General features: G+C 39.7%; 1 protein-coding gene across 2 annotated transcripts in view; it reads left to right on the plus strand.

Moving 5' to 3' along the window:
- TRIP4 (thyroid hormone receptor interactor 4) overlaps positions 1–16,435 on the plus strand; it is a 48,746-nt gene that overhangs the window by 24,385 nt on the left and 7,926 nt on the right. For both annotated transcript variants that reach the window (XM_043920213.1, XM_043920211.1), the window contains exons 10-11: positions 733–857; positions 1,876–1,967. In XM_043920213.1, the coding sequence (XP_043776148.1) occupies positions 733–857; positions 1,876–1,967 (217 nt within the window). The remainder of the gene's footprint in view (positions 1–732; positions 858–1,875; positions 1,968–16,435) is intronic.

Raw genomic sequence — 16,435 nt, forward strand, 5'->3', positions numbered from 1 at the left:
ATTTTTATCTAGTTAAACTCTTAAATAGTAACTATGAAAGTACTATTCTTGAGGAGTTATGTGTGGGTGAGGATTTTTCTGTCAGGTTGGAGAACAATGAACAAATCTTTTATGACTCAAAGGCAAGGATTTTAATTTTTGTGGTACAACTCCAATGCTTTGAAAACAGAAGGTTTGGATCGTGGAGGTCCAAAGGCTGGTGAAAGATGCATTTCTGCGTTACAGAGATAGGTAAAAAATAGGAACTGAGAGAGATGAATTGTGTTTGTTCTAATGAAAGGGAAAATTAGGGAACAGGGTTCATATTCAAGTAAAAGGTATCATAGGAGAAATTTTTTTTTCCTACCAGAAATACCCCTCTTGGTGAGATATCATCTGTAGATCTCTTGGCTCACCTGGATAATTTGCTATATGTTAATGAGATCCTACTGGAGAATGAAATAGCAACCCACTCTAGTATTCTTGTCTGGAGAATCCCATGGACAGAGGACCCTGGTGGGCTGCAGTCCACAGGGTTGCAGAGTCAGACATGCCTGAGTGACTTAGCTCGAGCATGTGAGATCCTCTATGGGAGGAGGACTCTACAGTTATTAGCTAGATCATGGCAATAGTTTTTTTAGGCAGAAATGTCCATGTACCAGTCCTCCACATACTAGGAACCAAAGCATCACTACGTTTTTTTAGTAGACACTAGAATTTAGATTCTTCCCACTAAATTTATATTTGTTTAAGGGTGGAGGGCAGAAGTTGGTACACCCCTCACAGAGGAAGACTTTGGATAGCAGCCACAGCAAAAAGACCCTCTCCACAAGAAGTCTCAGAACTCCAGACTACTTATCTCTTCCTCCGTGGAAAAGGTAACAGCCACATACTCTTCTAATTTCAGTCTTACTTTGTGAAGAGAAGTCATTGACGTTCATCCTCTTTCGCTTCCTTCTTCCTGTGGCTTTTTTGGGGTTTTTTTTTTTGGCTGAAAGGGACTTTAAACTTTGTGTGTGTGTGTGTGGCAAATCATGAACAGCTATTCAAAGCATTAAGTCCCCAAACAAGACAAAGAAAAATCTCAGTTTCCAGCGCCAGGAATCAACCAGCTAGTCTTAATTTTCTACATTTTTTGTTATTATGAGAGTAAAATAACTACTATAAATTCTGGGATCTTTAAATTGGGAAGAACAAACACAAATAAGACCTCTTTTTATTGGGAGTGACTCAAATAGACATCTGCAATCGGATTTGGACAGATCAAAGTTAGTTGACTTCAGCAGTGAGTTTTGAGAATCACTGCAAGCACTCTCAATTTATATACTAAAAAACACTTCTGACCATTGGGTGTCTTGGTTTCCTTCCCCTGATTCAATGCATGTAGTAGTTTTGAAGGTAAAATGAGAGAATAAAGAACCACCTTTAAAAGTTAAGAAATCGAGCTTTAGGAATCAGGAAATGCATGTTTCCTTAAAAAGAACTTTTTGTTTTGACTGGTATGACTGGGTTCTTTAAAATTTTTATTCTGACTCTTATGTTTTTTACCACTTTCTCTCTTGAAACCTCAAATTTCCAGAACCCAGCACTATGAAATTCTAGTCTGATCCTGTTGAGTATAGTGGAATTGATGTGTTTGGAGTGAATTTGTGGGGTCCCTGAACTTCAGTGGTTCGAGGCTTATTTTCCTATAGCTTAGGATGTGGATAGTGGACTAAGCCAGTTAACCAACTTTTTTGTTAAAATTCAAACAATTGTGCTAGGTAACAAGCTTCACAGTTTTCCTTATGTCTACAAACATGAGAAAATGATTTATTCAGAATTGAAAAGAGATTTGTGAGTTCCAGGGTCACAAAGAAGGAAATTTATGTAATCCTTCTGTTACTCTTAATTTAGATGTGGAATTTCCCAATGACTATCCCTCAGGCTGTCTTCTGGGCTGTGTGGACCTAATTGACTGCTTGTCTCAGAAGCAGTTTAAGGATCAGGTGAGTAAAGAATATTTCTTTTGGACAGATGCTTGATTTGCCAGGATAGCTGTCCTGTAGATTCTTCAACTCAGAGTATCCTGTATATGGTAAGGAGCTAGAAACTGAATTTAGACATGTGAGTAGAATCTCCTAAGGAGGAAATACGGAGAGAGAAAAGACCACAGCAGAAGCAAGCAAACAAACAAACAAACAATAACATAGTGATGATGCTTTGCTTCCTAGTATGTGGAAGACTGGTACATGTACATTTCTGCCTAAAAAGCTACTGGCACATCTAACTAACAAGTGTAGAGTCCTTTTCCTTAATAAAGTTTTCCTGTTCTTGGGGAAGAAACTGTTTATTATTCCTTGAATTATTTCAGTTAGATGGTGGAAATGGTAGATTTTGTTATATACTCTGAAACATTTGGTCCAGACTAGAGAATTCATGAAAGACTTGTATGTTTGAACTCTTGATTGCCTGGACCATGCCATCTTTGGGTATGTGTTTGTGTTTGTATATGCATCTTGTATGTATTTTTATTTATTTTGATTGCTAAAGATTTCCGGGTTGCTCAGTGGTAAAGAATCTGCCTGCCAATGCAGGAAATGCATGTTTGGTCCCTGGGTTGGCAAGATCCCCTGGAGAAGGAAATGGCAACCCATTCCAGTATTTTGCCTGGGAAATCCTCTGACAGGAGCCTGGGGTTGTGGAGTCGGACACAACTGAGCAGAAAGCAAAGAGTACAGTTCTGAACAGCAGAGGGAGCTGAAGGACTTTAGCTTAATTGGAAAACTTTTGAAATTTAGAGCCTTATGTTAAGACTCAGACTAGCAGGAATCCAAAATAGGAAAAGTCCCATCCTTAAAGCCTGAAGAGTCTTACAGTATGGTTTTCCTGTTTTTTGAAACAGTTACGTTATGCAGTAGGAGTTCCACCACTGTGCTTAAGAATATGTTCTTCATGTTAATTTTCTCAGTTGATTCTTTGTTTTTCAGAAACTCTTAATTGCCTTTCATTATTAATTAAGTGCTTTAAAAAAAGAAGAAAAACCAAGGACTTTCCTGGTGGTCCAGTGGCTGAGACTCCAAATTCCCAATATGGAAAGCATGGGTTTGATCCCTGGTCAGGGAACTACACCCCATGTGCCACAGCTAAGACCCAGGATGGCCAAATAAGTTAAAAAAACAAAAAACTGTTCCCATCCATCTCATTTTTTTCTATTCATTCCTCACAGGCTTTAGCCAATAGTTATGATCCCTCTAGTTTTCTGTCTTTCAGTTTCTTGTGGATTGCCTCCTCAGCCCTTTTCTGATTACTTTGTGAGTACAGTGCTTTCATTCGGTATGAATTTTGACTCTGACCCTTTTGTTTTGCCCTTAGTACCTGATCTAGACCTAGGCAAAACTGTAGATACATGAAGGCCGTTTGTTTTCCACACTCTTGTGCCTGTTCTATCTATCTATGTACGTTTTGCCCATTATTTTCAGTGTCTTCTTTCTTCTCCTAGTCTCCCTTTTTCCTTTTTTTCATTCTAAAAATAATAATTGTAAAAACCCCTTATGTTGATATAGACTTTACAGTTTTAGATATCTATGAAGAGCTTAATATCACTTGATATGTCATCTTTTCTTCATAGGATTGCTGCATTCTGAGAGAGAACACAGGCGCATCTGGCCCTGTGTGTGGTGGGTTTTGGCCAGGGGCCTTCCTTTTTATCTCATTTGTTGATCAGGCAGACCACCAGTTGATTCAAGGTCAAATGAATTCAATTTCTAGGCAGTTAACCACTCTTCTTTCTGCCACAAATTTGTGTTGAGAAGGGTAGGAGGCTATAATCCTAGTCTGTTGAGTACCACAAGGTTTATGGAAATTAGAAACTCAGTTAACAGAATAAATCTTTTTGGTTTCTCAAGAATTTTTCTATTTCAGTCAGCATAGTATCCCTCCTTTAGCTTATTTTCTTTTATCTTGAGGATGATGAGGGCAGCACCCAGAAGTGTGTGATCCATGTGTTCCCAGCTGAAGGTCCTGGCAACTCTTCATGAATTTTCCTGAGGTGTATGACATTAGAATATCCCCAAATGCTAAAAGCCATGAAACTTCCATCAAACAGGAGCCCCATATCTATTTTCCCTATGGTCAGCTTTGCTGTGGCTTTTCCCCATTGGTTTTTTTTTTTTTTCCCCTTGTTTTTGAGAGTAGCACATGAATGTATCCAGAATTGATAATAGCTCTTTTAGAGGATTATTTATTGGATAAGGCTCTTACCACTTTCAGAGATTGTAGCTTTGGTATTTGGCTGTCTTTTGGAAAATGTCCGAAGCACCTTTGGTCATCTACCTGTCTCTGTTTGAGTTAGCGTTCTGTGATGTAAGAATTGTGATTGCCTAGTCTGTTTTACTAATGTTATTCTCATTTTTTCAAGAATGAGTTGAGAGTTTAGGAATAATAACTCTAGCATTTCCCAAACCATTGCATGGCATAGGTCTTCTCTGGGAAAAAAAAGGGGGAGGAGTAAGGGGTTTCTGTGGATGCATAGAAAATTTATGCTGATTTGGAAAATTTTTTTGGATTTAATAAATTTGTTTGTTTGCTGCAGAATTTTTCAGAGCCCTTAATGTGCTAGTGTCCATTATGACTCTGAAGTAATTATCTGATTTATTTGATCAATATAGTATACAGTGTTCTCATAACTTTTTGACCACAACCCCACCTGCTCCCACCCCCACGTATTTACATACCAGTATCTTGTATATATAGTTAGTAAGTGCTGGTCTAAATACGTTTGAGGTTTTTTTTGTCCTCATAGATCAGCTCACTGAGGGACAATAATCCAGGAAACAGTTTCTTGACCTGTGTCGTCTTTCTGCATCTTCACACTCATTCCTCATCACCAAGCTGAATTGCATTTTCTTTGGAAACCTGTGTAGACCTAGTAATTTTTATTTCAAACTAATGTCCTGTGTGACTTGGGACTGTATTTTACTTCTCCATCTTGTTCCTAAATTTTTCCGTCCCCAGAGGAAGTCAGTAAGTTACTTCCTGAGCTTTCATTCTTGGCCTTTCTTTGATAAGTTAAAGTACACTATTTTGGGCATAGTATAATTATTTAGTTCCTTAAAAGAAATAACAGAAAAGGTTTTATTGGTGATTATTTAAAATCAAGTGTACTACACTATAAGTGGCTTTAAAAATATGTGCTTAAAATGCTTTCCCCTGAGCTAAGAACTCGTCTTCCTTTTATCTTCTAAAAGTAGTATGGCTGGCATGGCTGATGTGTGCCAGGAAAAAAGCCTGCTAGATTCTCGGTCGTCTTGAGTAATGGCCACGGATCAACCTAAACAAGTTAGGAGCAATGCAGAAAAGGCTGTAGCCTCAACTCAGGAAAGAAAGGTAGGTGAGAGCAGTCTAGTTAAGACTTCTTCTGTATTCCCCTGGAAGCAGCCCATGCCTCGCCAGGGTTTTATCTGCCAGCAGCAGATGTAAGCTCTCAAAAACAGCAGGATGTTGACTGCAACAATGCATCAAGGCTGTGGTTTGTAACCTCAATAGTAAGGCAGTTAAAACGTTTTTTTTTTTCTTTTTTAACAAAGACATTTTGATTGCCAAATCCATAACCATTAGCAGCTGTGGTTTGAACAGTTCTCTAGACCTAACAAGTTTTCAAACAGAAAGTTGAGTTGGAGGCTTTTGTTTCTCTGTGTCTGTGTTGTGTTTGTGCTATTTATATCTCTGCCTTCAATAGAAAATCTGATTTGTCTGAAATCTCTGAGGTCATTGATTATTCTACTTCTATACTGAATCCGTTCCTTTCCTGCTAGCTTACTGGCTTTTCAGTCCATTTGATCTTACGGCTTTTGTAAGAGCCAAGATCCTGTATTTAAAGATTAATGCTGGACCAGTTCTACTGCTGGGTTCCTACAAATTGACATCAGCAAAGTAAGTACTGTTTTCCAATGGGGAAGAGAGTCTTACTTGTTCCATTTTCTGTAAGAGTATCCATATGATACAGATCTTCAGGAAGATTGCATATATCACTTCATGTGTGGAAACCATCAGCTTCTATCACCAAAGGATTGTCTGTACAACTTGAGAGGTGAAAAATTAAATAGTAGTCAATATTCAGACCAGGCATTGGCATTGAAAAATGCAGAATCCTCAAATTCCCTTTTAAATTATGTGAAAGTGTTTTCTCTGTTTTACTAAGAAAAGCTGCCAGTTCATAGGCCTTAGAATGTATGGTTTCTAAGGCATCTTGAGGGCTGCCTCTGAGCCCCAACAAAGAGGGGAACTGTGTCTGCAACGACTAGCCCAGTCAGCCCTAGGCAATTTTTTAAGATCTCAACTCACTTGAGGGAGACAGGGAATGTATTTTCAGAGTTCTCATGAAGACTAGAACATTTCCGTGAGTTTCTAGGTCAGAACAGACTGTCTTTGAGTTGTTTGCAACCTGGGTATCAAGTGCCCACTTGATGAGGTGAGGACAACCATGTACATTTTAAAATAATCCAGGAAGCATTATGCTTCCTGTTGTACTTACCCTGAAGAGAAGAAGGGGATATGAACACTTTTCTGTGCATTTATATGAATTCTTTAATGTGTATCTTTTCATCTGAAAATGAACAAATAATTCTTAAGATTTTCTTTATTATTTATATATTAATCAATGCTTGAGTGCCTTTGTTTTAGGCACTAAGAGAAACAAAAAGGTGAATCAGCCGTGGGTTCTGTTCTCAGAATGTTTGAAAGAGCACCAGGTAGGTAAGATATATCTACAACCAGGTTTGTAAACAACCAAACAACAAAATAGAAAGCAAAGAGAACTGTCTTAAGGGAAGTAAAGACTGCCTCTGAGGAATTTAAAGGAGAGAGAGGTTGCTTCCAGCTGGGAGGAGGACTTTATTAGGAATGTGGCTTTTTAGATTTCCCCATGGGGACTCAGTATTTCTTCAGGATAAACTCTGAGAAGTAGAACTTAGAGTCTGAGGTACATACATTTAGAAGTTGTTACAAACTGCTAAGTTACCATTCTTTTTTAAGTTACCACTCTTAAAGAAAAATCTAATTTAAAATTCTGCCAATGGTCTGAGTCTTTCCTATACCAACACCTTATCAAAACTGATTATTAATAGTCAGTTTAATGTCTGCTAATAAAGTGGGTGAAAACCATACTTTGTTATTTTCATTCAGTCTTCCTGACCATTTTGTGACATTTTTGGTAAAGAATCCACGTGCAATGCGAGAGACCTGAGTTTGATCCCTGGGTTGGGAAGATCCCCTGGAGAAGGACATGGCAACCCACTCCAGTATTCTTGCCTGGTGAATCCCCATACACAGAGGAGCCTGGTGGGCTGCAGTCGGTGGGGTTGCAAAGAGTCAGACACAACTGAGCGGTTAAATACAAGCATACAATCATCTTTTCAAGTATTTACTGGCCATTTATATATTTATTTTTATTGAAGAATAGTTGATTTGTGATGTATTAATTTTGGCTGTATAGCAGAGTGACTCAGTTAACACATATATTCTTTTTCATTGTGGCTTATGCCAGGATCTTAAATACAGTTTGCTTTGCTATACATTAGGACCTTGTTGTTTATTCATTCTGTATGTAATAGTTTGTGTCTACTAACCCCAAACTTCCAGTCCATACACCCTCCACCCTCCTTCCCCTTTGGCAACCACAAATATGTCTGTGTGTCTGCTTTGTAGATAGGTTCATTTGTGGCATATTTTAGGTTCCACAAGTAATCCCTGGTAGCTCAGTCAGTAGAGAATCTGCCTCCAGTGCAGGAGACCCGGGTTCGATCCCTGGGTCAGGAAGATGCCCTAGAGAAGGAAATAGCAAACTGCCCCTGTATCCTTGCCTGGAGAATCCCATGGACCGAGGAGCCTTGTGGGCTGCAGTCCGTGGGGTTGCAGAGAGTCAGGCGAGACTGAGTGACTCACTGTGGTGTGGTGGTGGTGGGTTAGGCACTCAGTCCTGTCCCACTCGTGTGACTCCATGGTCTGCAGCCCGCCAGGCTGCTCTGTCCATGGGATTCTCCAGGCAGGAACACTGGAGCGGGCTGCCATTTCCTTCTCCAGAGTGACTCACTTTAGGTTCCACATGTAAGTGATATCCTATGGTATTTGTCTTTCTCTTTCTGACTTACTTCACTTAATGCAATAATCTCTTGTTGCATCCATGTTGCTGTAATTGGCATTATTTTACTCTTTATGGCTGAGTAGCATTCCATTGTATATGTATATACAATTATATATATATAATTTGTGTGTATATGTATAGTACATTTTCTTTATTCACTCATTTGTTGATGGACACAGGTTGCTTCCATGTCTTGGCTATTGTGAACAGTGCTGCTATGAACATAGGGGTGCATATATCTTTTTGAATTATTGTTTTGTCTGGATGTATGCCCAGGAGTGGGATTGCTGGATCATCTGATAATTCTGTTTTTAGTTTTCTGGGGAACCTCTCTAGTGTTTTGAACAGTGGCTGCACCAGCTTAATTCCCACCAACAATGTAGCAGGATTCTCTTTTCTCCACACTTTGTCCAGCATTTGTTATTTGTAGACTGTAGTCTACAGTAGTCAGAATGATGGCCATTCTGACCGGTGTAAGATCGTGGCTCATTACAGTTTTGACTTGCATTTCTCTAATTATTAGCAATATTGAACATCTTAGGATTGTGGCTTTTGAATTAGCCTTGAAGCGTAGTAATAATAAAAACTGTCACTTTTTGATTAGTTATTATGTGCCCAACCTAGTATGTTATTTTCTAATCCTCATAACAACTTGATACCAAAAAAGGTATCATTACCCCTCTTTTAGAGATGAGAGAACTTAAGACTCAAGGTTAAAACAACCTGTGTACTGTCAATCAGTAAATGGTAGAATTGGAGTTTCTGTTTAAGTCTTCCTACTTACAGGTAGAAAAGCATATTCTAAGGAGAGAGTAATGAGAGGTGAGAAGTCATGAGCCTGTGTGGAGAATAATAGCAACCAGTTTGTTGAATGGAAATCTATGCTGTGGTCAGATGGTAGATAACTTTGAGGATAGGCTGCAGAGGTTAGAGTTTTCTCTCTAGTCAGTCGTGGGATGGGAAGGGATGTTTTGAAAATCATTGGAGCCAGAAAATGAATATGGCAGCAATGTGGAAGATGAATTGTGAAGAGACTGAAAGTAGGAAGTCTAGTGAGAAGGCTGTTGTCATCCAGGTTGGATGTATTTTTAAAATCTGTTCTAGAGACTTTCCTGGCAGTCCATTGGTTAAGACTTTGCATTCCAGTGCAAGGGGTACAGGTTCGATCCCTGGTCAGGGAACTAAGATCCCACATGCCTCTCGGCGAAAAAACATAAAACAGAAACAGTATTGTAACAAATTCAATGAAGACTTTTAAAAATGGTCCACATCCAAAAATAGAAAAAAATTCTTAAAACAGATCTTCTAGGAAATGCCTGTGGAATTAGACAAAGGGGGTGGGGACAAATGCAAGGTTTTATGCAGGTAGATTCAGTCACTTAATGTGACACCTTCATTTTACCTGTAAGTAAACTCAGACTTCCCTGGCGGCTCAGTGGTAAAGAGTCCACCTGCCAATGCAAGAGGTGCAAATTTGATTCTTGGGTTGGGAGGATTCCCCCAGAGAAAGAAATGGCAGTCCACTCCAGTATTCTTGCCTGAGAAATCCAATTGATGGAGAAGCCTGGTGGGCTACAGTCCATGGGGTCTCAAGAGTCAGACATAACTTGCAACTGAGCAGCAACACCACCACCACCACTACCCAGGCTAGAGAGAAAGCAGTCTGTTTGATCTAGAAGGAATATGCTGTAACTTTACAATCTTGCTGTCTTTCTTCAGTCTGTTGAAAGGCTTCTTAATTTGTTACCGAGTATACTGTATGAACCAAGAGGCAAATTATCTTCTAATTTAAGTTTTATTGCTCAAAATATTATATAATCACACATTCAGCAAACATTTATTGACCATTGTGTCATGTCCTGGCACTGTACACATTAAGAATCCAGAATTTCAACAAGATATTCCATCTTCTCTTGATCTTTTAAAGCTGCTGCAAGAGACTGTGACAAGAAAACCCAACCATGATAATTATCATATGCCCAAAGGAATACATAAAGGAGGAGATCTAACTCCCAACTCACCTTGACTGGAGACAGGGGGGAGGGTTAAGAAATCTAAAAAAGGTGATCCTTGAAGAGAGCAGAATTTATATCTTCCTCACATACCATCCTGTATCTTCATGCTTATGTCCACCATGAGAGTTCTGTTCATTCTTTGAAAGAGTGAAGAGTGCTTTGTTCATTGCCTCCTGTAGAGTCTTTCCTGACCTCAGCCTACCTCCTCCCTGACAGGATTAATTACATCCTTCTCTGGGCTCCTGTGTTCATATTTCTATTTACATCTTTAACCTTTGTTTTCCTCCCTATAATTATATATTCACATGTAGTTCCTTTAGATCACCATCGGTATCTAACCTTGTTATCTCCAGTGTCCTAGCATATAGCCTGGTGTATGGTAGGTGTTCACTTAACGGTGATAACAATAAATTGAGGGGCAGGTATTGGTTGGTAAATGAGAAGCCTTAAATGCCATGTGAGAGAATTTAGTATTCTGAAGGCACTTTAGAAGAATTGTTTTGACAGAAGTAGGAAGGAATGGACTAGATGGGGCAAGCTGAAAACAAGTAGATAATTTAGGAAATTATCATGATTTTCCAGGTGGAGGCAAGATGGAGGCCGGCAGCAATGCTCTAGCTGTCAAGTTGGAAAGAAAGGACCAGATGATTGGAATGTTTAAAAGATAAAGTGTATAGGACTTGGTGATTTGATTGGCTGTGAAGGGTGAGAGAAAGAAGTCCGGGTTAGATTTTGGTTTCTGGCTATGGTGAGGGGTAAATGGTAGTACCATTAGTCTGCATGGGTTATACATGAGAAGTGAAGTTGCTCAGTCGTGTATGACTATTTGCGATCCCATTGACTCTAGCTTACCAGGCGCCTTCATCCATGGCATTTTCCAGGCAAGAGTACTGGAATGAGTTACCATTTCCTTCTCCAGGGGATCTTCCCGACCCAGGGATTGAACCCAGGTCTCCCGCATTGCAGACAGACGCTTTAACCTCTGAGCCACCAGGGAAGTGTACAGAAGAAAAGAATTTTCTTTTAAGGAAAATGACTTTTTATTTATTTAATTTTTATGATATATTTTAGCTGTGCTGGGTTTTTGTTGCAGCGCCCAGGCTTTTCTAGAGTGCATGGGCTTAGCTGCTTAATGTGAGATCTTAGTTCCCTCATTAGGAATCGAACTCAGGCCCACTGCATTGGGAGCATGAAGTCTTGTCCACTGAACCACCAAGGAAGTCCTGGAAAACACCTTTTTAAAATAAAGGAGCTGTAGCAAAGGAAACCTGTATTGTAGCAGTGAAGGAGAGAGGTTCTGTAGTATGTGATCTGTGCACGTAATACAAAAATCGGTAGTACAAAAATTTAGAGCCATACAGAAATCACTTTGTGATTTTTCATTTGGACTGTTTAAAATATTTTAATCTCTTTTGTTCTGAAAGACAAAACTCCCTTATTTGATAAAGGGGTATTGTTGCTGTTAATAACACTGTATCACTTGATAATGATCTTACCTTGATATGTCAACTCATGTCAAAGGATTCTGTGAATTCTGCTTCAGGAGTTGTTCTCAGCTGAGTCAGACCAGCCATTGGGAGATAAAAATATGAAGTCAGCAGAGCCCTTAAAACAAGAGGAGTCCTAGCATTCTGAGATATTAGGGTAGATTTGAATGGTTAAGGGCCTTACAATGTAGTATCTTTGCATGCACACTCAGTCATTTCTGACTCTTTGCAACCCCACAGACTGTAGCCTGCCAGGCTCCTCTGTCTATGGGATTTCATGCCTTCATCCATGGCATTTTCCAGGCAAGAATACTGGAGTGGGTTGCCATTTCCTCCTCCTGGGTCAGGGGATCTTCCTGACCCAGGGATTGAACCTTGGTAGGTGGATTCTTTACCACTGAGCCATTTGGGATTAAGAGCAATTTTCTTTTGGTTCTTACTAGTTAGAGTGAAAGCCTGCTCTATGAAAATTAAGACCAACAGTAATTGTTACGAATGGATGATTTTCATTTTGGTCTTGAAGAATCAGGGCAGAAAAGCCATGAGGTTAATTTTAGAAAAAACATAAGTCCTTCGGTTCTCTTGTGTGTAGAGGTTCCAGTATAGATAGGATTCACAAGGGCACAGAAAGTCAGACTGGGAGTTTTAATGGCAACCCACTCCAGTATTCTTGTGTGGAGAATCTCATGGACAGAGGGACCTGACGGGCTTCAGGTTGCAAAGAGTTGGACACGACTTAGTGACTAAACAACAAACAAGGAAGGGACCAGGGTGCCAGTACTGTGTGGCTTCAGCCAGATCATCTTCCACAAGTATCTGAAAGACTCCAAGCTGAATATCACCTATCCTTGTTCCTCCCATTTGGCGCAAATGTGAATGGTCTCTCTGGCATTGAGCTGGAACCCCTTGTATTTGGTGTTAGGCACATGATTTGCATTGGGTACTGGTACATGAGTTCAGCTGTCCCACTTAGGGACAGTTGGCATGATCTTTATCCAACTCCAGTCAAATATGCAGTAGTCATCTCATCAAAGTATCATGATCAATACATTAACTCTGACGTGAGAAAACGCTTATCCTCCAGTACGGTGGGGTCCAGAGTACTACTTATCCTGTGAACACCTTGAATTGCTTTGAAGAAAAATGAGAACAACTTTTTCTTTTTTTTTAATGAGGGCTGTTTATCAGAGAACACAGTTGCTTTCAGGATATGCTTCTTTGGATCTGTTGTGCTTGTGGTCTTTTTATCAGACTCATTTCCTTCTCTCTTTCTGAGTATTATCACCTCAATCTTCTTGGAGTTGGTTTTCAGCTAACTAGATTTCAGAGCCTGATTTTATGTCCTATCTAGTTCCCCAAAGTTCAAACCAAGAAAACCTCTAGCAAACATACGTTCTTTGTCAATGAGTTTCTTCTTAACTGTTTCCTTTAGCTGTTAGTCCTTGGAGACAGGTGTGAGATTTACATGTGGGTCATCTGGGGATTTGTTGGGAAGAGTGACATCGTGTAGGACTTTCTGATCATTTCAGTACAAGGATTAAATGGAGGCTTATGGAGTTGGTGAAAATGCCCACTTGGCTCCGAGACTGTAGTGGTTGCCAAGAGCCACTAAACTTTTTTTTTTTTTCTCTTATGAAAATGGCAAGAGAAATGTTTTCTAGATGGCTGGTGAACAGTTTCCCTCTGGAGAGGAGAAGAAAACGGCTGTTTAGTAGTTAATTACCTGTTATGTTAGACAGCTATGAAACTTATGAGGCATGAAAGAAGAGTAAGCCCACCTCCCCCGCTCCTCAGGCTGGAAACCAGGTGATAGGAGTCATGTTGGTGAAGGCAGGAACAGCAGCGGCGTCCTGAGGAGTCTGTTACTGAATGTAAATGGTTGCTTTGAATTGCTTGGTCTTATCACCCTCATTCCGTATCCTGTCTATTGCACTATCTCAATGACCCTTAATCTAATATCCTCTCTAAATTGGATATGACATTGAGAGTTTATTTACGTTCTTCACAAATATGAACCTTCTTTTTCTTAATTTACTCTTTCTCTAGGTCAGCTGCATTTTATTTAGTCTTTTGACTCTCAAACCAAAACCCTCTTCCTTGCAAGTCTCTGACTTTTTGGTATTTAATGTGGTCTCTTAGTGTCCGAGACCCAGTTTCAGAGATTATACATTTCTGCAGGTGCAGGTTCTGCCAAGCTGCCTTTGCTTTAATGCATTTTACCATAAAAAATAATCCCTTCTTCCAACACATAGGCCTTACTTTTCTTTATTCCCGTAGGCTTCTTTGCTCTTCAGCTCTGTTTCTTGTAAGCCTCCTGAAGTTTAGTGATAGAGCTTGGGAACAGGAATATTCACATGAAACTTGGATTTAGATTCAATTGGGAGTGTTTATTAGAAGGCATGAATGGGTCCAGAGAACCACTTGTTCTATAATTTCATGTATCCATCATTTTCCCCATTATTTGACATTTTCTGACTCTGTTAATATATGTCAGGGTAGTTTTTGTTAAACACAGGGCCTTACTGGCTACTTCCCAAGACACAAAAGTTCTAATTTAGCTTGAGGAATAACAGATTATAGACTAGCGCCTGCTTTTAGCCAGAGTTTAGTCCTAAGAGTGTCCAGTTCCCAGCATGTATGTATTTAACATGGTTAAGATAACCTAAAAGCACAGGTTGGTAATTTTTTTTGTTTTTTTTCATCCAACAAATATTTATTGATTGCCTATCATGTGCCAGGCATGATTCCAGGTGCTAAGGAGTAAGCAAAACAAAGATCCTTGCCTTCTTGGAGCTTTTATCCTAGTAAGGAAAGTCCAAATTTTAAAAGTTTAAATAAGTGAATTGGTGGTGGTTTAGTCACTAAGTCATGTCCAACTCTTGTGACTCCATGGACTGTAACCCACCAGGCGCCTCAGTCCATAGGATTTTCCAGGCAAGAATACTGGAGTGGGTTGCCATTTATGATGATAAGTGCTGTAGAAAAAAAATAAAGAGATGGGGGCTAAGAGTGCTGGAAGACCCACTACGAAGTTGACATTTAAACAAAGTTCTGAAGAAAGATAGAGGAAACCAGGCAGATACCGAGCAGGGAAAGCATCCCAGGAAGAGGGGTAAGCTAGCACAGATGTCCCGAGGCAGGAACAAGGAACCCTGAAAAGCTGGAGAAGAAAGTGGGGGAGAAGGCATCAGAAAGGAAGTGGGGGCCAGATTGTCTGGGGACCTGTTGGTCATACTGGGGACCTGTACGTCATAGTGAGGACTTTTATTCTGACTGAGACAAAAAGCCTTTGGAGAGTTTTAAACTTTGGAGTGACGTAATCCGATATATTGAATATGTTTAAAAAATAGCTCGGACTGCTGTGATGTGAATAGACAAGAGGAACGTTAAGGGCAAAATAGACAGACCGATTAGGAGGTTAGTATGGTAATCCAGAGAGACATTGTGGTGGCCTGGACCAGGGCAGTAGCAATGGTGGTCTTAAGAAATGGTGGGATATTGGGTATCTTTCCAAAGTAGAGTTAACAGGATTCCCTGAGGGTTGGTTATGCGGTTCTTGACCCGAACAACTGGGAAGATTAGAATAGCTATTTTAAAGGGATATGAATGAGAGAGGAGCAGGTTTGGAAAGAAAATCTAGGACCTTGATTTTTTTTTTTTATTGTGGTAAATATACATAATATAAACTTAACCATTTTTAAGCACACAATTCAGAGGTGTTAAGTATATTCACAGTGTTGTGCAGCCATCCGTGTCTAGAACTTTTCATCATCTCAGACAGGAACTTTGTACCTTAATGGGAATTCCTCTTTCTTCCACCACCCCATCCCCCACCCCGCCGCCAGCCCCTAGTAACCTCTGTTGTACTTTCTTTCTCTATGAATTTATCTCTTTTTTTGGCTGTGCATCTCAGCTTGCAGGATCTTAGTTCCCTGATCAGGGATTGAGCCTGGGCCCTAGCAGTGAAAGCACCAAGTTCTAACCACTGGACTGCCAGGGAACTTCCAAACTTGTTTATTCTAAGCACCTCACATAAGTAGACTCAGAATACTTGTTCTTTTGTGTATGGTTTATTTTACTTAGCATAATTTTTCTAGGTTCATTCATGGTGTAGCATGTATCAGAATTCCATTCCTTTTAAAGGCTGAATAGTATTTCATTGTATGTATCTGCCATATTTTGTTTATCTGTCTATTGTTAGACATTTGGATTGTGGAAACTACTGACTATTGTGAGTAATGCTGCTTTTGAACATTGGTGTACAAATATCTGAATCCCTGCTTTCAATTCTTTTGAGTATATACCTAGAAGTAGAATTTATTTGGCAGCATGGAAATGAAAGATGACCTTTGGAAGAACCATTCTGGTGGAATGATGGAAGAAAAGCCTCTTTATAGTGACTTCAAGAAAAAATAAAGGAATTTGAGGCAAAGTGTATAGATAATCTTTTAATGAATTTTGTTGTGCGGGGAACCTGAAAATGGGGCAGTAGCAGAAGGAGAATGTGGGATCTGGGGAGCTTTTGTTTTATGACAGACATTATAGAAAGTGTGTTTGTTAACGGGATTGATCCAGTAGAGAGGGAACATTTATTGATGAGGAAGAAAGAGGAGTGAAATGGCTTGTCGTTTTGGAAAAGCAGAGCTGTAAAGTCCTGGCAGGTTTGTCCTCTGCCTCAGCACTCTCTGAGACACAGAGAAGAGAGAGAAGGAAAATCGAAGAGATATGAATTGTGACTGTTGCTACTTTGGCCTCTGTAGAATTAGGTTTAAAGATCTTGATGCCAGCCTCTGGTTTTATTTGTGCCAAAACACCTCAACAATAACAGCTGG

Source organism: Cervus elaphus, chromosome 12 (genome assembly GCF_910594005.1).
Source record: "Cervus elaphus chromosome 12, mCerEla1.1, whole genome shotgun sequence".
Taxonomy (NCBI): Eukaryota; Metazoa; Chordata; class Mammalia; order Artiodactyla; family Cervidae; genus Cervus; species Cervus elaphus.